This window comes from Oncorhynchus kisutch, linkage group LG10 (genome assembly GCF_002021735.2).
Source record: "Oncorhynchus kisutch isolate 150728-3 linkage group LG10, Okis_V2, whole genome shotgun sequence".
NCBI classification, from domain to species: domain Eukaryota; kingdom Metazoa; phylum Chordata; class Actinopteri; order Salmoniformes; family Salmonidae; genus Oncorhynchus; species Oncorhynchus kisutch.
Window position 1 is genome coordinate 10,278,043 of NC_034183.2, and position 20,248 is coordinate 10,298,290.

At 42.6% G+C, this 20,248-nt stretch overlaps 1 protein-coding gene across 1 annotated transcript; it reads left to right on the forward strand.

The window, feature by feature from the left end:
• The first annotated feature begins 2,387 nt into the window (after positions 1-2,387).
• LOC109898376 (tripartite motif-containing protein 66) lies at positions 2,388-15,093 on the forward strand. Its single transcript, XM_020493335.2, has 10 exons — positions 2,388-2,539; positions 2,945-3,157; positions 3,418-3,583; positions 3,670-3,745; positions 4,195-4,420; positions 5,275-5,855; positions 9,693-9,825; positions 10,063-10,137; positions 14,301-14,453; positions 14,700-15,093. Exons 2-10 carry the CDS (start codon positions 2,963-2,965, stop codon positions 14,892-14,894), a joined length of 1,800 nt encoding a protein of 599 aa, XP_020348924.2. The 5' UTR covers positions 2,388-2,539; positions 2,945-2,962; the 3' UTR covers positions 14,895-15,093.
• Positions 15,094-20,248: the final 5,155 nt, after the last annotated feature.

Below are 20,248 nucleotides of genomic sequence, written 5' to 3' on the forward strand. Positions count from 1 at the left end.
CCTCCTGGATGCTATAACTCAAACCCTTGTTTGTCAGATTTGTCACCATGTACAAGACCTCCTGGATTCTATAACTCAAACCTTGTTTGTCAGATTTGTCACCATGTACAAGACCTCCTGGATTCTATAACTCAAACCCTTGTTTGTCAGATTTGTCACCATGTACAAGACCTCCTGGATTCTATAACTCAAACCTTGTCAGATTTGTCACCATGTACAAGACCTCCTGGATTCTATAACTCAAACCCTTGTTTGTCAGATTTGTCACCATGTACAAGACCTCCTGGATTCTATAACTCAAACCTTGTTTGTCAGATTTGTCACCATGTACAAGACCTCCTGGATTCTAAAACTCAAACCCTTGTTTGTCAGATTTGTCACCATGTACAAGACCTCCTGGATTCTATAACTCAAACCCTTGTTTGTCAGATTTGTCACCATGTACAAGACCTCCTGGATTCTATAACTCAAACCCTTATTTGTCAGATTTGTCACCAGGTACAAGACCTCCGGTAATCCTTAGTCCTTACTACTAGCACCTCAGTCAAAATTCAGTTATACTGGGACGCTAGCCTTTGAACAAGGCAGATAGCCACTCTAGGTATGAAAATCTTCCCATATCAAATAATGAATTAATTTAGTCAACAAATTTTTTTGGTCAATAAGACTTATTAGATACCGTTTGGGTATTTAATTTGTCTTGTAAAAAGTTTATTTAACTGATTGTACAAAACAAATAGAACATCTGCTCTTTCCATGATCCCTTATTGATGTCACTTGTTAAATCCACTTCAATCAGTGTAATGAAGGGTAGGAGACAGGTTAATGAATGATTTCTAAGTCTTGAGACATGGAATGTGTGTGTGTGTGTGTGTGTGTGTGTGTCATTCAGAGGGTGAATGGGCAAGACAAAAGATGTATGTGCCTTTGAACCGGGTATGGTAGTAGGTGCCAGGCTCACCGGTTTGTGTCAATAACTGCACCGCTGCTGGGTTTTTCACTCAACAGTTTCCCATGTGGATCACAAATGGTCCACCACCCAAAGGACATCCAGCCAACTTGACACAACTGTGTAAAGCATTGGAGTCAACATCGGTCAGCATCCCTGTGGAACGCTTTCAACACCTTGTAGAGTCCATGCCCCATGTTCTTAATATTTTGTAGACTGTGTATATCCAAAAGTAATGTATTTAAATCACAACAGGCCATTTTGGGTTAAAAGCTAATTTGATTTGTCTACATTGAGGTTATCTGGTCACTGAGGGAGAAAACCGGCATGTTTTTGAGGAGTGTAGCAGTGTCTCTTTTGTAGCAGTGTCTCTTTTGTAGCAGTGTCTCCCAAAGCCTCAGGCAATCTCCTCTTTGGCTTCCACTGCCCTCTTGAATCAGAGCTATGGTTCCCTGCTCTATCCTCAACAGGGTTGCTTTTCCTGATATGAAGACACATCACAGATCCAGAATCAGTCAGATCAGTCACACCCAGATCCAAACTCTCAGCAGAACCCACAAGAACAGGTCTAGAATCATCCCTGTACCCTGTGGACCAGACTTCACCCTAAGATGGTCCTGTAGTGGCTCCTCTCCAGGCCTTCTACAGATCACACCAGAACATTTGCTGTGGTCTCCTCACCAGCCCCTGGTCCAGAGGCTACAAGGCAGCCAGGGGCAGATGGACATGGGATGGTACTCAAGGCAGCAGACAGAGCTGGGTTGGGGTCGGGTCGATTTGGCCAGCTGAAGCACATGACGGTGCACAAGGCCCTTCGAGTCAGACAACGTCAAGCACAGGCCACACAGAGGAACATCAGGAGTTCCAGTTGATTAAACTTCCAGCACAGATACAGCAAGACCAAGTCTAAGACCAGATACTGCTGTTTGTGTCCAAGTTAACATGTTGGTACCCACCCGCAAGCTTTAAAGAGTGTTAGTATAGATTGCACGTGTGTGCTTCATCATCAATAATGGTGACAGCAGCTTGAAGATTTGATTGTCCAGCTTTTCACATTTTAACACACTACAACCAAGCTTGTGAGATGCTTTTCCATCTACACCCCTACCACTATCTGACATGTAGGTGGATTAATATGGAACACTGCGGTGCACTGCTAACTCACATGTACAAAACCAGGGTTGTGTTCATTAGGGACAAAATGCAAGAAAAATAGTGAGCTGCTGCCTGAACCAATTAGGAACACTTGTTTTTGTTTTCTGTTGCGAAATGTTTTTCTAAGGTGTGCCCTAATGAATACAATCCAGGTACTAATGAGATGCCAGGGGGGGAGAGGACGCGTGAAGGGACCATTTTTGCGTCAACCGTTCCTCCAATCAGGGAGGACCACCGTGATACTCCCCTGTCATCTCTTTGCTTCTTTCCTCTCTTCATCCATCAACATCAATCTATATCATCCCATCTTCCACTGTCCCGGAGAAAAGGAAAAGCACTACCACTCTTCTCTTTAGGTCAGAAACACAGTTCTTCTGTAGTCACACACTCGTTGCTTAGAAAAGTTTATTGTTGCACTATTGGGACATTGTAGAGGTAAGTGTTATTCTGCTGTCACTATAGTGAATCGCTATAAAATATATATATATATATATGTTTTACTGTAGACGTCTGTGCGTTCTGTCGTGGTAATGTTCGCTGGATGTCATAAATTGTCGTTTGTCTTTCGACTACAATCAGCACCTGGTGGTTTTGTTAATGTAGATGTAGTGCATAGTTCAGGGCATCTTTCGTTATGGTGTTTATGTAAATTCAGTGCATAGTCCGGGGCATCTTTCGGTGCTTATGTAGATTCAGGGCATCTTTCGTTATGGCATACCATTGGGACATTTGTTTTGCTACTGTAAACTGGCCTATGGCTGTAGGGATATAAGACTATTGTTAACTGGCCTATAGCTGTAGAGATGTAGACACATGACCAACTCACTGTCTACCACCCAGGGATCCAGTTCGCTGGCGATGGCAGCGGCGGCCCGCAGGCGCCATGGCAACATGCCCCAAAGGCGGGCGACTTTGTTGCCACGGGGATTCCAGCGCTCCATGGCCAAACGGGTGACATCGACAGCAACGGAGAGACAGCCCACTGGGAAGACTGAGACTACTGGCCCAAACCTGGTAACCACAGCAGGTGCACCGAGGCAGACAACACAGCAGGTAATACGGGAAAGGGGGGAGGGGTAAAAGAGAGAGTGAGAAAGTGGTAGAGATCAGAAAGTAGAGCAATGAAGATGTAGAAAGGGGCAAAGGGGGATCGAAATAAATAGAGAATTGGAGAGAAAGTGAGAGATGGCCTTTTTATGTGATTTTTTTGCATGGACTTTGAACGAAAGTGTTACACCAATTAGGTTGACAGGAAGTTGAAGTGTTTATCTTACTCTGATTATACTGGTCCATCTTTGTCTGCCTCCCTGTAGCCTGGCACTATTCAGCCCTGTGGGATAGAAATGGGGCCAGGTTGGACATTTATCTGCAAAGCCAAGATGTCCCCCTCATCCCCTCAGCAGCGTCAAAATCACCCTGACACAACCATCGCTCCTTTGACAGTCTGTCAGACAGAGCCCGACATACAGAGTTCTCATGGTTGTACCCTAAGATATCATAAAGGAATTAAATACAGTGGAATGCCAAAGTAGCTGCTCTCATAAATGTACTACTTATCTCCTCAGTATGGGTCCATAGTGGGAAGAACAGAGAGGCTGATGGGAATAACAGAACCATAGCAGCTTCACTGGAGAGAATCAGGTATGCCAAGTCAGTTTCAGAAAATAATGACATCCCTTGGATAGTAATGCCCAGTCTTGTGTGTTCGCTCAGACCTACGGTGTCCATTTCAGGACAGAACCAACAACTTCCATCGATGTGATTGTCCTAATATGGACACCGTACAAACCAAAACAGGATATTCAAGACAGTGAAGTGAATGCAGATGAAATATTACATAAGGGACTGGTAATTTGCTAGCAACATACATAGCAACGAGACCTGTTTGAGACAAACAGAAACGTAAAGCGAAACTAACAGACATTTCAACTTACTTTTTTAATACATTGGCATTGACATCAAATTACTACATTGGTCTTGTAATATCAACATATTCAAATAACCACAGAGCAAATTGGCCAGTGTTATTTTGTAGCATATTATGTTTAAGACAGGACCTCGTAGACTAAGGCCATTTTCCATATCCTCAGGATCCATCCAGAGTCCCAGAGGATTTTGGGCAGTTCCTGTGTAGCCACTGTGCGTCTGGAGCGTCTGAGGATCAAACTTGACCCCGGACAGTCAGTTGCCCTGTCAATGGTACCGCCACTGGTGTCTTTGGTGTCACTGTTACGCCAACCACACTCAGAGTTGCTGACTGAGGACGCTGCGGCGCCTGTGCCGGCAGTCATTACCCCAGAGGAGCATGTCCAACAGGTACAGACCATAGAGTTGGATAGAGGGCACACTTGCCACAAAGCCTGCATGCTTTACCATGAAATGTTACCATGGGTGCTGATGAAAGGGACTGGTCATTTGCTAGCAACATACGTAGCAACAAGACCTGCAGTGCCATTGAGTACTTTCAACATTTTGAAACAGTCAACTGGGTGGTACTTCCTATGGGTAAACAAGTGATCATAGAATTACATACAAGTCAGCAGGAGGGAACAGCCAATGAATTATAGCCCTGAGCAAACATTCCATTCACTGCATGTGGAAGTAAATCACCAACATTGGCTTTATGCCTGTTCTGACAGCACACTCCAGATGGCAGGAGTCACCGTTTCAGTTTGTTTACCGACTGCCAACAAACTCCTAGAAGTTGAAAAATAAGTAATTGTCTACTTTAAAATTGCCCTCAACGGTGCTGTCCATGCTGTCAAAGTCATTATGGTAAAGATGCAAAGAATGGCCCTGTATCTACCTCTACAGATTCACCTGGTTCCCCACATATTTTCTCATGTTACGATACAGTGTTACAAATACGTTAGTGCTTTAAAAAGTCCTACTCTATTAGACGAGTCAGACGTTTCATTCCTAAATCAGGGTTTAATGTCAATGAGAGTTGCATGAATGGACATTTCTCAAATTAGGATTCGGCCACCTCGAATCACACAGGGTTAGAGAGGTTACACAGTTACAGTAATTGCCTGGGGTTCAACGTTTGAAATGGCTTTCCTCCACGCCCATCAACCAAGCTGACCTGTCCCTGTTCTACATAGAGTAATGTGTTTATTGGCCAATTCTATAAATGTGACTTTAGATTCCTGTCTGTCTTCTATTTGAAGACAGGGTCCAGTCTGGATTTCCTGCAGAGTTCAGCAAACAGAGAAGAGTCATCTGGATCAGAACCAGGGGCCTCCGGGATGGAGCCAACACAAATACAGGGGCCCCTTTGGACTGAACCACCACACCTTCAGGAGAGACCTGCACTCCCATCGCCCCCTATAGGACAAGCACCAGAATCAGATCTAGTACTCAACTTGGAGTCTGAATCGGAGTCTGAATTGGTTCCAGATCTGAAATCTGGCTCAGATTCACTGGAAATAGAATCAGACCTGAAGCCAAAGTCAGAACTGAATCTGCCAATGGAGTTAGATCCAAAGTTGGAATCAGAAACAAAACTGGAATCTGATTGGGAGCCTGCAGATGGGGAGAACAGTGAGGGGGGTCATGTGGGGCAGTGCGCACCTATCGATGGGTCTATAGTGTCCCAGGAGCAGCCTGAGAACGAGAAAGGGGCAGCAGGGATGGAGAGTGAGGATTTCTGTGCGGTGTGCTTCAATGGGGGCGACTTGCTGTGCTGCGATGGCTGCCCTAAGGTCTACCACCTCTCCTGCCACATACCACCCCTCCGAAGCTCCCCACTGTATGTATTAATGCCATTGTCGGTGTTTATGAACATTTTATAATGATTTCTTAAAAAAAAAAAATCCAAATAGAGTTTCACATCCTTTGAATATTTGTGTATCCTGCACATTTGACATGTGGAGATAGAATTTCAGGAGAATGTGTATTATACTGTAACGCAGACCCGGCGCCAACACGAATCACTTGGATGTGCCTTTGATTTCCATAGGTGGGCTTGTTTTTTCACCGGACCCCCCCCCCATGTGCACATGCGTGCATGCATATTTGAATGGATGGGGCAGCAGGGTAGCCTAGTGGTTAGAGCGTTGGACTAGTAACCGGAAGGTTGCAAGTTCAAACCCCCAAGCTGACAGGGTACAAATTTGTCGTTCTGCCCCTGAACAGGCAGTTAACCCACTGTTCCTAGGCCGTCATTGAAAATAAGAATTTGTTCTTAACTGACTTGCCTAGTTAAATAAAGGTAAAAATAAATAAATAGTAAAGACTATAGGTAGTTGGTAAGTTTCAAGTTTGGGCAAGCTTACAATTGACCTTTTCTACCAATCTGTGTGCCAGTTATTATTATTTTATATGCACATTTTTGTGGAACAGTTTCATTTTAATAATGTCTTCGTTTCTCAAAATAATTGTCACATAGTTAATTATAAACATCTAAAGTAAAATGATAAAAATATAAAAGTTCAAATGTAACTATGGCGAGAGCACTAGCCTCTGCCATATGGACACATTGATACTCTGTGATCCATTGGCGGCTAAAGAAAATAGCGCATAAAACTCAGAGATAGGCTATTGGCCAATGCAGCAGTAGGCCTATAATGTTTCAATCACATTCGTCTCTCTTTTCTGCCTGTCTGCCTCCCTTTCTATCTGTCTTGACTTGAGCTATTGCTAGGGAAGTTCAACATTGTAATAATTTTGTTAATATTGGGATAATCAGATCATCATACACTACCTGACCAAAAGTATGTCGAAGTATGAGCTTTACACCCCTCCAGAAGACGATTGTCATTGCGCATGTTGATCTTAGGCTTGTGTGTGGCTGCTTGGCCATGGAAACCCATTTCATGAAGCTCCCGACGAACAGTTATTGTTTCCAGAGGCAGTTTGGAAGTTGGTAGTGAGTGTTGCAACCGAGGAGAGGCGTTTTTTTATTTTTACGTGATACGCACTTCTGCACTCGCCTGTCCCGTTCTGTGAGGTTGAGTGGCCTACCACTTTGTGGCTGAGCCATTGTTGCTCCTAGACGTCTCCACTTCACAATAACAACAGTTGACCGGAGCAGCTCTAGCAGAGCAGAAATTTGATGAACTGACTTGTTGTAAAGGTGGCATCCTATGACAGTGCCACGTTGACAGTCACTGAGCTCTTCAGTATCGGCCATTCTACTGCCAATAGTTGTCTATGGAGATTGCATGGCTGTGTGCTCGATTTTATACACCTGTCAGCAACAGGTTTTCCTGAAATAGCCGAATCCACTAATTTGAAGGGGTGGTTTGTTCTTTCACACCGACGCTTGGTGATTATCGAGGCCGGGAGTGTTAGAAAGATTTTTCAAATACGGAGGAACTATCGTTCGTAATGGATGTAAAAAAAAATATATATATAAGAATTTGTTGACTTGTGTGACTCCGAAGAAAAAATGACTGAGAATCTCAGCTTATTAATGGTGGAGGTGGTAAGATAAGACCAGACATCCAAACCCTTTTTTTAAAGCAATGAGGCTGATGCAACAGATCAGAATGTTTAGCTTAAAATGTTGATCAACTATTAGGCTATTTCTTCACATTATAAGCGCAGCAATGCACACACAGCAGTAGGCTATATGTGGGAATGTTCCAAAATACATCAACTGCACCCCATGGGGTGTTAATATGAAAGAAAGTTGAGAACATGAGACAAGTACAGGTTTCAATGGCATATGAGGAAGTGATTATAAAAGAATCCCTTTAACATTCTTATAGTCGGAACACGGTAAAATATACCTCATAAAATGACAAGTCCAGGTTTTAAACAATTACGGTTATGGTTGAATAGATTTAAAATGTTGACTGCCTCCTGTTTAGACTTCAAGGTGGGTGATGTTGCGGTGCGCAACAAGCACGGGCCTTTCTCCTATTTGGGGCGACAGGTAGCCGAGTGGTTAGAGCATTGGACTAATAACCGAAAGGTTGCAAGATCGAATCCCCAAGCCAACAAGCTAAAAATCAGTCGTTCTGCCCCTAAACAAGGCAGTTACTTCTATGCGTGCTCAGTCGTGCTCAGTCGTGCTCAGTCGTGCTCAGTCGTGCTCAGTCGTGCTCAGTCGTGCTCAGTCGTGCTCAGTCGTGCTCAGTCGTGCTCAGTCGTGCTCAGTCGTGCTCAGTCGTGCTCAGTCGTGCTCAGTCGTGCTCGTGTTATCAGGACAGAGAAACCAGACTCATTCCTCATGGAAAACTCCAAAGAAAAGATTGACAAAACTCATAATTGTTGTGAACTCTGCAAATAACATTTACACTCTGAGAATGGTAAATGACTAATTAATACATGCATTAACAGAAATGTGTGTAACCAAATGAAGAGGGATTAAGGGTACATTTACTAGACCTACTGGTGACATGTAATGGGGAATTTATGAAAAAGAAACCATCAAAGGGCAAACTATTCACACAATGAACGAGAAATAATTGGTGGGAGACAGCTGAGCGCATTCTGGAGAGAGACGTGCCATATCTTTAACACACACCTCCTTCTTGTTGCAACATTTTAATGATACTCAAGACACATTATCTTCACACATATTTTAGATGCTTTTCACTGACAGCCTCAACTCAATCAGCTAGACATATTGCCATACGCGCCGCCCAAATTGCAGGATTTCCAAATAGGTATAGACCTACACATTTATGATTTGAAACAATCCACAACATTTTTTTTAAAAATCAGCTAAAGATCCTCTGTGGCTAAGTCATGCTCTCTGGTGAAGTATTTTTTATGTTTTTATTTAGACATGAGTAGTAATTCTATCATTTTGGCCAAACATCAATTTACTTTTGGGGAAGCCAGCATCCTAACAGTGCACCAGCCAATTTTCCTTTCCAATTTGCAAGAGGCTGAAACCAGAGATCTGTATATAATGACAAGATGCTCATGTCTCCGCCCTAACAAAGGGAGTAGTTGTCCCAAAGGCGGGAAGGCAGGCGACAAGCTTAGGTCTGCACAGGGGTGCAACTTCCACATGTCCCCCCAACATTTGGAAATTGCATTTTTGTCCCCCACCCAGCTTTATCCTTGGAATGTGATACAAAACGAGGCAACGGTGTGCTTTAGGACAATGCGGACGCCTCCGAGCAGTCGGGAAGGCTGTTTGGAGTGTTTATCCAACAGAAAAATAGAAAAAATTAAATAATAATAATTGGTCCCCCCCACTTCTAAAAACAAAGTTGCGCCCCTGGGTCTGCATATAATTCCCAAAGAAACTCATTGGGCTTATTCTGGGCAGATTTTGGCAAGAGTGAGCCCTCTCGCTTCACCTCTTCCGCTCTAGTGAAACTCTCGATTGATGCATCTTTCTGTCTGCATGCATCTCTGTCAAATACATTATCAATATTTTTTGGGGACTGGCACAGGAGGTATGGTAGGGCGGGCCAGGCCCCCTAAGGCCCGCACATAACCCCGGCCCTGCTGTCGTGCAAAACTATACCGGTCTTGAGTTGGCATTGTTGGCAATGTTCACAGGGCAACAATATGTGTTCTGTAACCAATAACCATACTGACAGTTTATGTAATACTGAAAGCCTCTGGATTAGATGAGGAAATGGAACAAATATGAATCTGACCCTCTCTCTCTGTCCCACAGGGGCGACTGGGTGTGCACATTGTGCCGGAGTGACCAAGAACCTGGGGTGGGCTATGACTGTGAGACCATACATCCCTCGACAGACCACCAGGGGGCAGGCACACCATACACACTGTCCAGCCTGGACCAAAGAGTGGGTTATGATGATGATCTTCACTGTATCCGTTAGGACATTCTTTCCATGTCATACAGCAGTCAAGCATACAAGTATTCGCATAGACAGATTTACAGCACATCGCCAACATATGCTAAAGGAGAGTAGATAAGAGCCAGCTACAGTGTCTGTTTAGGATTGGGAACTACTATGGTTTAATGAAGGGAATAGTGGGGTTCAGTATGATTTTAGTTACGTGTATCTCTTTCTTTGCAGAGGTGTGAGAAGCTGACTCTTCTGTTGTCCAGCCACGTCCTCAGTGCTCCATTCCAGGAACCTGTCAGCCCACTGGTAATAAGGCACCAATCATCTTCCTCCAAGTCTATTGACATATCTTCCTCTATTCAGTGGTGGAAAAAGTATCCAATTGTCAAACTTGAGTAAAAGTAAAGATGCCTTTAATAGAAAATGACTCAAGTAAAAGTCACCCAGTAAAATACTACTTGAGTAAAAGTATAAAAGTATTTGGTTTGAAATATACTTAAGTATCAAAAGTAAATGTAATTGCTAAAATATACTTTAAGAGTCAAAAGTCAAAGTATAAATCATATCAAATTCCTTATAGTAAGCAACCCAGACATTATGGATTTCTTGTTTAAAAAAATAATAATTTATGGATAGCCAGGGGCACTCTTCAACAGTCTGACATAATTTACAAACAAAGTTATTTGTGTTTAGTGAGTCTGCCAGAGGCAGTAGGGATGACCAGGGATATTCTCTTCATAAGTGTGTGAATTAGACCATTCTCCTGTCCTGCTAAGCATTCAAAATGTAACGAATAATTTTGGGTGTCAGGGGAAATGTAAGGAGTAAAAAGTACATTAGAGAAAAAGAAGACAGCACCCGGAGAAGACGGCTGATGTTTTACATGCTCCTAACAGATTGTGTTTTAATGTTCATTTTTTTTGCGTTGTTAAACTTATTTTTTTACTTATTTTGTACATAATGTTGCTGCTACAGTCTCTTATGACCAAAAATAACTAATGGACATTAGAACATTGATTACTCATCGCGGCAAAAGCTTCTTTTTTTCCTTTAACGAGCCCAACGTGAACGACAATCTGCTTTCCCGGGAACAGGCCCAAATCCCCGTCATTTGCGTGAAGAGACGACGGAGAAAAGGGACAGAGGTCGGGCTGCCTTCTGAGGATTCGAAGGTGATCGAATAAACCCCCCCCCCCTGCCTTCTGTTCTTCTAGCTAACTTCCAATCATTGGAAAATAAAATCGACAACCTACGAGGAAGATTAAACTACCAACAGGACGTGCTTCTACACCTGCATTGCTTGCTGTTTGGGGTTTTAGGCTGGGTTTCTGTACAGCACTTTGAGATATCAGCTGATGTACGAAGGGCTATATATATAAATAAATTTGATTTGATTTGATCAAAAATGTTAATACCTTATGCTTCACAGAGTCGTGGCTGAATGACGACATTATCAACATACAGCTGGCTGGTTATATGCTCTATCGGCAGGATAGAACCGCGATGTCTGGTAAGACCAGGGGTGGCGGACTATGCATATATGTAAACAGCGGGTGCACGATATCTAAGTAAGTCAAGGTTTTGCTCACCTGAGGTAGAGTATCTAGCTGTAGACCACGCTATCTATCTAGAGTTTTCATCTGTATTTTTCATAGTTGTCGACATACCAGGTTGTAAATGAGAACTTGTTCTCTACTGGCCTACCTGGTTAAATAAAGGTGAAATAAATAAATACCACCACAGACCGATGTTGTAACTAAGACCGCACTCAATGAGCTGTATTCCGCCATAAGCAAACAGGAAAACGCTCATCCAGAGGTGGCACTCCTAGTGGCCCGGGGACTTTAATGCAGGGAAACTGAAATCTGGTTTTACCAAATTTCTATCAGCATGTTAAATGTGCAACCAGAGATGAAAAAACTCGAAACCACCTTTACTCCACACACAGAGACACGTACAAAGCTCTCCCTCGCCCTCCATTTGGCAATTCGGACCATAATTCTATCCTCCTGATTCCTGCTTACAAGCTCAAATGAAACCAGGAAGCACCAGTGACTCGGTCAATTAAAAAAGTGGTCCCCCCCACAAAAAAGTGGTCAGATGAAGCAGAGGACTGTTTTGCTAGCACAGACTGGAATATGTTCCGGGATTCTTCCGATGGCATTGAGTACACCACATCAGTCATTGGCTTCATCAATAAGTGCATTGATGACGTCGTCCCCACTCTTGCTCACCCTGAGGAAGGCACAGTGATGCCGAAACATTGGTAATTACCCATTAAATGGCTGGGTTTATACATGGAGTGTAATTACATACCCCAACCAGAAGCCATGGGTTACAGGCAATATCCGCACTGAGCTAAAAGCTAAAGCTGCCGCTTTCAAGGAGCGGGACTCTAACCCGCAAGCTTATAAGAAATCCTGCTATGTCCTCCGACGAACCATCAAACAGGCAAAGCATCAATACAGGACTAAGATCGAATCGTACTACACCGGTTCCAACGCTCGTCGGATGTGGCTGGGCCTCTCGGACAGCCGAGAGCTGCTCAATGACACGAGCCTACCAGACGAGCTAAACCACTTCTATGCTCCCTTCGAGGCAAATAACACTGAAACATGCATGAGAGCACCAGCTGTTCCGGACGACTGTGTGATCACACTCTCCACAGCGGAAGTGAGTAAGACCTTTAAACAGGTCAACATTCACAAGACCACAGGTCCAGACAGATTACCAGGACGTGTACTGTGAGCATGTGCTTACCAACTGGCAAGTGTCTTCACTGACATTTTCAGACTGTCCCTGACTGAGTCTGTAATACCAACATGTTTCAAGCAGGCCACCATAGTCCCTGTACCTAAGAACACTAAGGTAACCTGCCTAAATGACTACCGACGACATAGCACTCACGTCTGTAGCCAAGAAGTGCTTTGAAAGGCTGGTCATGACTCACATCAACACCATTATCCCAGAAACCCTAGAATCACTCTGTTTTGTATACCGCCCTAACAGATCTACAGGTAATGCAATCTCTATTGCGCTCCACACTGCCCTTTCCCACCTGGACAAAAGGAACACCTATGTGAGAATGCTATTCATTGACTACAGCTCAGCGTTCAACACCATAGTTCCCTTAAAGCTCATCAATAAGCTAAGGACCCTGGGTCTAAACACCTCCCTCTGCAACTGGATCCTGGACTTCATGACGGTCCGCCCCAAGGTGGTAAGGGTAGGTAACAACACATCCGCCATGCTGATCCTCAACACTGGAGCCCCTCAGGTTTGTGTACCTGGTCTTCTCCTGTACTTACTGTTCACTTATAACTGCATGGCCAGGCACAACTCCAATGCCATCATTAAATTTGCAGATGAAACAACCGACAATGACGAGACAGCCTATAGGAAGGAGGTCAGAGACCTAGCCGTGTGGTGCCAAGACAAAACCTCTCCCTCAACGTGATCAAGACAAAGGAGATGATTGTGGACTACAGTAAAAGGAGGACCGAGCACGCCCCATTCTCATCGGCGGGGCTGTGGTGGAGCAGGATGAGAGCTTCATGTTCCTTGGTGTCCACATCTCCAACAAACTAACATGGTCCAAGCACACTAAGACAGTGGTGAAGAGGGCACGACAAAACCTATTCCCCCTGAGGAGATTGAAAAGATTTGGCATGGGCCCTCAGATTCTCAAAAGGTTCTACAACTGCACCATCAAGAGTTGCCTGTTATGGCAACTGCTCGGCCTCCGACCGCAAGGCACTACAGAGGGTAGATACTTAGAAATGTCCTTGTTTTTGAAAGAAAAGAGACTTCTTTAATATTAGACATTGCGCACCAGCTGTTATTGACAAAAAGACACACAAGCCCACCCCTCGTCTTACCAGACGTAGCATCTCTGTTCTGGCGGTGCATGGAAAATCCCGCCAGCTCTGTATTGTCCGTGTCGTCGTTCAGCCACGACGCTGTGAAACATAAGATATTACAGTTCTTAAGGTCCCGTTGGTTGGATAATCGTAATGGTGGGTCCTACATTTTATTTTCCAATGATTACATGTTAGCAAGTAGAACGGAAGGCCGTGGGAGTTTACTCGCTCGCCTACAGATTCTCAGAAGACAGCCCATCCTCTGTCCTCTTTCTCCGTCGTCTCTTCACGCAAATTACGGGGATTTGGGCCTGTTCCCGGGAGAGCAGTATATCCTTCTCGTCAGACTCGTTAAAGGAAAAAGCTTATTTTAGGTCATTGTGAGTAATCACTGTTCTGATGTCCAGAAGTTATTTTCGGTCATAAGAGATGGTAGCAGAAACGTTATGTACAAAATAAGTAAACAAATAAGTTACAAACAATGCAAAAACAATAACAAAAGAGCACAACTGATCAGGAGCATGTAAAACATCAGCCATCCTCTTCGGCGCGCACCATCTTATCGTTATGTTGTGATAAAATTAAATTGACTCTGTGAATTGGCTCCAGGCTCGTCATTACTACCAGATCATTAAGAGGCCGATAGACCTATCAGTGATCAGGAGGAAGCTGGACCAGAGGAACACTCTTCACTACTTCACAGCCCAGCAGTTTGTGGACGACGTCCTACTCATGTTCAGGAACTGTGCAACTTTCAATTATGTAGGTCAAATCCATATGAATTTAATCATTATTTTGTTATTTAATGTTAAGATAATATTCAATTTCCAGAGACTAAAACTATACCTATCTTTTTTTCTTGCCAAAAAGCCATAGGGATTTGCCCATAGACATATAGGAGCCAGGAACACAGCTTTTTATTTTTTTTGTTTTGTACATAAATTGTCCTTCATTGTGTTGAAAGTTGAACTCAGCTCCCTTCATGACATCTGACCTCTTGACCTGTAGCCGGATTCTGAGGTCGCCAACGCAGGTCGTAACCTGGAGGTGTTCTTCCTGTCCAAGCTGAGGGAGGTGTTTCCCAGCCAAGCCTTCCCCACGCTGACCCAGGACAGAGCGAAAAGGAACAGTCTCGCTTGGCTGAGCAGGAAAAGGAGGGACTACCACAGGAAGAAGAAACGAGGTCACTTCCTTGACTTCTGAAGTGGTCGGGTGTAATGTTGTATGGTGACAAAACATCTCACATAGTTGTATATTTTTAATATTAATTAAACCTTAGTCTGGCTATATCTAAATACATTATTTTATAATCAAGGAATGTAGACATATGGGAACTTTTGATTCATAATTTGTGTTTTACAGTCTTGTCAAATTTGAAGTGATTAAATGCCAATTGAATCCATCGATGGATCTTTTGTTAAACCATCAATACTGATAACATCATGCACACAGTGATCTTAATAGCAACCATTATTGGCCACCGATTTTGGCCGCGGATGTCGGAGTTTACTCTTAGTCCTGATTGCTGCCATCATTTTTCAAGACTATTTCACCTTCCGCTGGTTTTATCATCAGAAAAATGGAATCCTGCTATTATAGCAATTTATCTATTTGACAATCATTCCGTACAACTGAAATAAACTTCATTTTCCTAGTTTACCACTTGGTTGAAGATGGGAAGGTTACGACAACGGCGTCACAATAATGTGGAGGTTCTACCACTCTGAATCAACCATGGGACCAGCTCAAGAGTTGTAGCTACGCTGCCTAGGCAGCAAAAAGACCACAACCATCTAGCCAGCTAGCTAACGTTAGCATATAAGATCAGTTGCATCTATTCATGGCTGCCAAGGGAAGCCAGGTTCCCCCCAAAAATTGACCAAAAAACAACAACAAAAAAACATTAATTAATTGACCTTTCGTCTCTGTGTTTCATCATTTTCCTTCAATTCGCAAGAGACTGAATGTATCTCACCAGAGAAGCATCCGATCGAGTGAAACAGCACCTCTCTGTATGTGTAGCCCATCTATCTGATGCTGTCTGGTCAAAAATAGTATGATATTTTTGCTGCCCGTAGCATTGAATGCATGGGAAGCCAGCACGCATTTAGCCTCCCTTGATATTTTTTTTATACAATAATATCTAATCAGCGTTGAGCTAAACTGAGTAAGCTCAACTGTGAATGGTCCTGGCACACCACATTTTTAAGTGTCAAGGGAAGCCAGTTTGAATTTGGCTTCACACCAATCACATCAAGCCAAACATAATTTATCAGAAAATAAATTGAATTGTTGCATCTCATTGAGTTGATGACCTCTGGTGGCTAGCTAGCTAGCTAAAATTGTTCCTTTCCTAAATTAGCCATGGACAGAGAGAGGGATTTGGACTTGTGGTTTTACTTAATTATCTGTACTGACCAATGATTATAATAGCGATTCTGATCCAACCATAAATTCATACATTGTGCCTCTGGCCTGAGAGAATGGAAGTTCAATATGTAGCTAGATGTAACAGTAGTAGGCTAATGTTAACTAGCTGGATAACTGTTGTCCATGAAAGGAAGTTAGGCTAGCCAGCAAGCATTTTGGCCAGGTAGCCTAGGACAACAAAAACTAAAAGTGTGTACTGTATGCCAGAGTCATAAAACATTTTGTTAACATGAAAGAGTGGAGGATGGCATTGGCCATAGGGTGAGTTAACATGTTTTTTCCACTTATGCACACACACACAGGAATCAGTACCATGGACAGCCACATTGTAGTTAGCTAACGTTGTTTGGACTAAATTGTTTTTGGAATCTTTTAGTTGTTACTGTATTAGTAGACTAAGTATAGGTGAATTGATGATGTTGAAATGGTGTTGGAATAGTGGAGGCAGTTCCGGTTTTCTTTGCAACTTGCAGTAACTCTCGGGTGTTCTAAATCAAGTTGTTTAGTAGTCCAAAAATGTTGGAAACATTAACTTGCTTGACCATGCTGTAGGTCATGTAACTGTCTGTTACATGCAGTGGTGTAAAGAACTTACAGTAAGTAAAACTACTTTAAAGTACTACTTAAGTAGATTTTTGTGGTATCTGTACTTTACGATTAATATTTTTGACAACTTTTACTTCACTACATTCCTAAAGAAAATAATATACTTTTTACTCCATACATTTTCCCTGACAACCAAAAGTACTCGTGTCACGTCCTGACCATAGAGAGCCTTTATTTTCTACGGTGGAGTAGGTCAGGGCGTGACTGGGGGGTTAGTCTAGTTTATATTTTCTATGTGGGGTTCTAGTTTTGTTTTTTATGTTGGTGTTTGGTATGATTCCCCATTAGATGCAGCTGGCTATCGTTGTCTTTAATTGGGGATCATATTTAAGTGGCATTTTTTCCACCTGTGTTTTATGAGATCTTGTTTTGAGTTATTGCACGTAGCATCGCTGTAGTCACGGTTCGTTGTTAGTTTATTGTTTATTTGTTTTTGTCTTTGCTAAGTTTCACTTTCTAATAAATAATGTGGAACTCAACATCTGCTGCGCCTTGGTCCGTTTCTACAAACGAACGTGACAACTCGTTACATTTTGAATGCTTAGCAGGAAACGAAAATGGTCCAGGACACGCACTTATCAAGAGAACATTCCTGGTCATCCCTACTGACTCTGGCGGACTCACTAAATACAAATGCTTTGTTTGTAAATGTTGTATCCGTACATTTAAAAAACAAGAAAATGATACTGTTTGCTTAATATAAAGAATTTTAAATGACTTTTACTTTAGATACTGAAGTTTATTTGAGCAATTACATTTACTTTTGATACTTAAGTATATTTAAAACCAAATACTTTTATACTTTTACATTAGTATTATTTCACTGGGTGACTTTAACTTTAACTTGAGTCATTTTCTATTAAGGTATCTTTACTTATGTATGACAATTGGATACCTTTTTTTCCACTGGCTGCATGCAATATGCTTTGTGGACCCCACTAGACAGATGTTGCTCTCTGTTTTTGTGTTGAAACAAAGGTGTGGTTGAATTGTTTTGCCTTAGGCTATATCACGGTGGCAAGCCATATGCACTTAACAGGTTATAGGGCAATCAACACAATTATCACAACACAGAGGTTGTAATATGGCTTGTTTTTATTCATACATAGCTGACATACAGTGAGGGGGAAAAAGTATTTGATCCCCTGCTGATTTTGTACATTTGCCCACTGACAAAGAAATGATCAGTCTATAATTTTAGTGAAAGGTTTATTTGAACAGTGAGAGACAGAATAACAAAAAAAATAATCAACAAAAATGCATGTACATTTTTTTATAAATGTATTTGCATTTTAATGAGGGAAATAAGTATTTGACCCCCTCTCAATCAGAAAGATTTCTGGCTCCCAGGTGTCTTTTATACAGGTAATGAGCTGAGATTAGGAGTACACTCTTAAAGGGAGTGCTCCTAATCTCAGTTTGTTACCTGTATAAAAGACACCTGCCCACAGAAGCAAGCAATCAATCAATAAGATTCCAAACTCTCCACCATGGCCAAGACCAAAGAGCTCTGTCAGGGACAAGATTGTAGACCTACACAAGGCTGGAATGGGCTACAAGACCATCGCCAAGCAGCTTGGTGAGAAGGTGACAACAGTTGGTGCGATCATTCACAAATGGAAGAAAACACAAAATAACTGTCAATCTCCCTCGGCCTGGGGCTCCATGCAAGATCTCACCTTGTGGAGTTGCAATGATCATGAGAACGGTGAGGAATCATCCCAGAACTACACGGGAAGATCTTGTCAATGATCTCAAGGCAGCTGGGACCATAGTCACCAAGAAAAGAATTGGTAACACACTACGCCGTGAAGGACTGACATCCTGCAGCGCCTGCAAGGTCCCCCTGCTCAAGAAAGCACATATACATGCCCGTCTGAAGTTTGCCAATGAACATCTGAATGATTCAAAGGACAACTGGGTGAAAGTGTTGTGGTCAGATGAGACGAAAATTGAGCTCTTTGGCATCAACTCAACTCGACGTGTTTGGAGGAGAAGGAATGCTGCCTATGACCCCAAGAACCATCCCCACCGTCAAACATGGAGGTGGAAACATTATGCTTTGGGGGTGTTTTTCTGCTAAGGGGACAGGACAAGTTCACCGCATCAAAGGGACGATGGATGGGGCCATGTACCGTCAAATCTTGGATGAGAACCTCCTTCCCTCAGCCAGGGCATTGAAAATAGGTCGTGGATGGGTATTCCAGCATGACAATGACCCAAAACACACGGCCAAGGCAACAAAGGAGTGGCTCAAGAAGAAGCACATTAAGGTCCTGGAGTGGCCTAGCCAGTCTCCAGACCTTAATCCCATAGAAAATCTGTGGAGGGAGCTGAAGGTTCGAGTTGCCAAACGTCAGCCTCGAAACCTTAATGACTTGGAGAAGATCTGCAAAGAGGAGTGGGACAAAATCCCTCCTGAGATGTGTGCAAACCTTGTGGCCAACTACAAGAAACGTCTGACCTCTGTGATTACCAACAAGGGTTTTGCCACCAAGTACTAAGTCATGTTTTGCAGAGGGGTCAAAAACGTATTTCCCTCATTAAAATGCAAATCAAATTCCGTCGTTATTCTGTTGAAATAAACCTACCATTAAAATTATAGACTGATAATTTCTTTGTCTGTGGGCAAACTGTTCAGTCATTTTGTAATCAATGTTCATAAATTCCAATTATCTTCATCTGTCTGATACCCAGAGGTTGTAAAGTTCTGGTCTTAAATAAAACAGACAGAATTCCCAGCTCACAATTGATCAGATCCAAGATTATTTGCAAGAGCTCTAAAGTGCATACACAAATACGTTCCTTTTATAACATTCTATCTAACCTATGCACATACATACACACCAACATAGGGATTTTCTCATGAGTCTCACCACATGAGTCTCACCATAACCACTCAGCTGACAGTTCCATTCTCCCCCAGATACTGGAGCTCTGGAGGGGCTCTCCCTGTCCTATCTTATCTCCCCAGATTTACAACCAGGTCGTTTCAAACATAGGTTAATGCTCTTCTTCGTTCTCTTTCTACACCCACATACATTCCTTTCTTCCTAGATCTATGCTACATAACCCCTTCCTAATGAACAAACATTATTTAACACTACTACAAAGGCAGGGTAGAATTATGTTAGATATAATTTTACGTTAAATGTGTACATCATTTAGTCATTATTCATAAAAAATCCCATAACACAAACGTACAAAATCAGCAGGGAATCAAATACTTTGTCCCTCACTGTAGATAGCTGGTCAGGTTGAAGATGGAAAGGTTAAGACAACATAATTCCGTGCAGAAGCTTTTGAAAATTAACAAATTCATGGGACCAGCGCTGTTGCTGGATTCTACAGGATTAGCATTGAAAACGTGACCACGGTTGGGAAATCTAGTAATAAAGTGGCTGTGGATGATTTAAAACACGTCTAAATGAATAGAATGACAGTAAAGCAGTTATGTTATGTATTAACTGAGTAGAATATTTGTAAACTGGGTTTAAGCCCTCAATCCTGATTGTCTGACA

What these genes read in the sequence shown, in the direction of transcription:
- LOC109898376 (XM_020493335.2), top strand. Translation starts at nt 2,963, where the DNA reads ATGGCAGCGGCGGCCCGCAGGCGCCATGGCAACATGCCCCAAAGGCGG. An exon ending in CAGAGGAGCATGTCCAACAG is followed by an intron (nt 4,421 to 5,274) that starts GTACAGACCATA and finishes TTCTATTTGAAG; the next exon opens with ACAGGGTCCAGTCTGGATTT. An exon ending in AGGAACCTGTCAGCCCACTG is followed by an intron (nt 10,138 to 14,300) that starts GTAATAAGGCAC and finishes AATTGGCTCCAG; the next exon opens with GCTCGTCATTACTACCAGAT.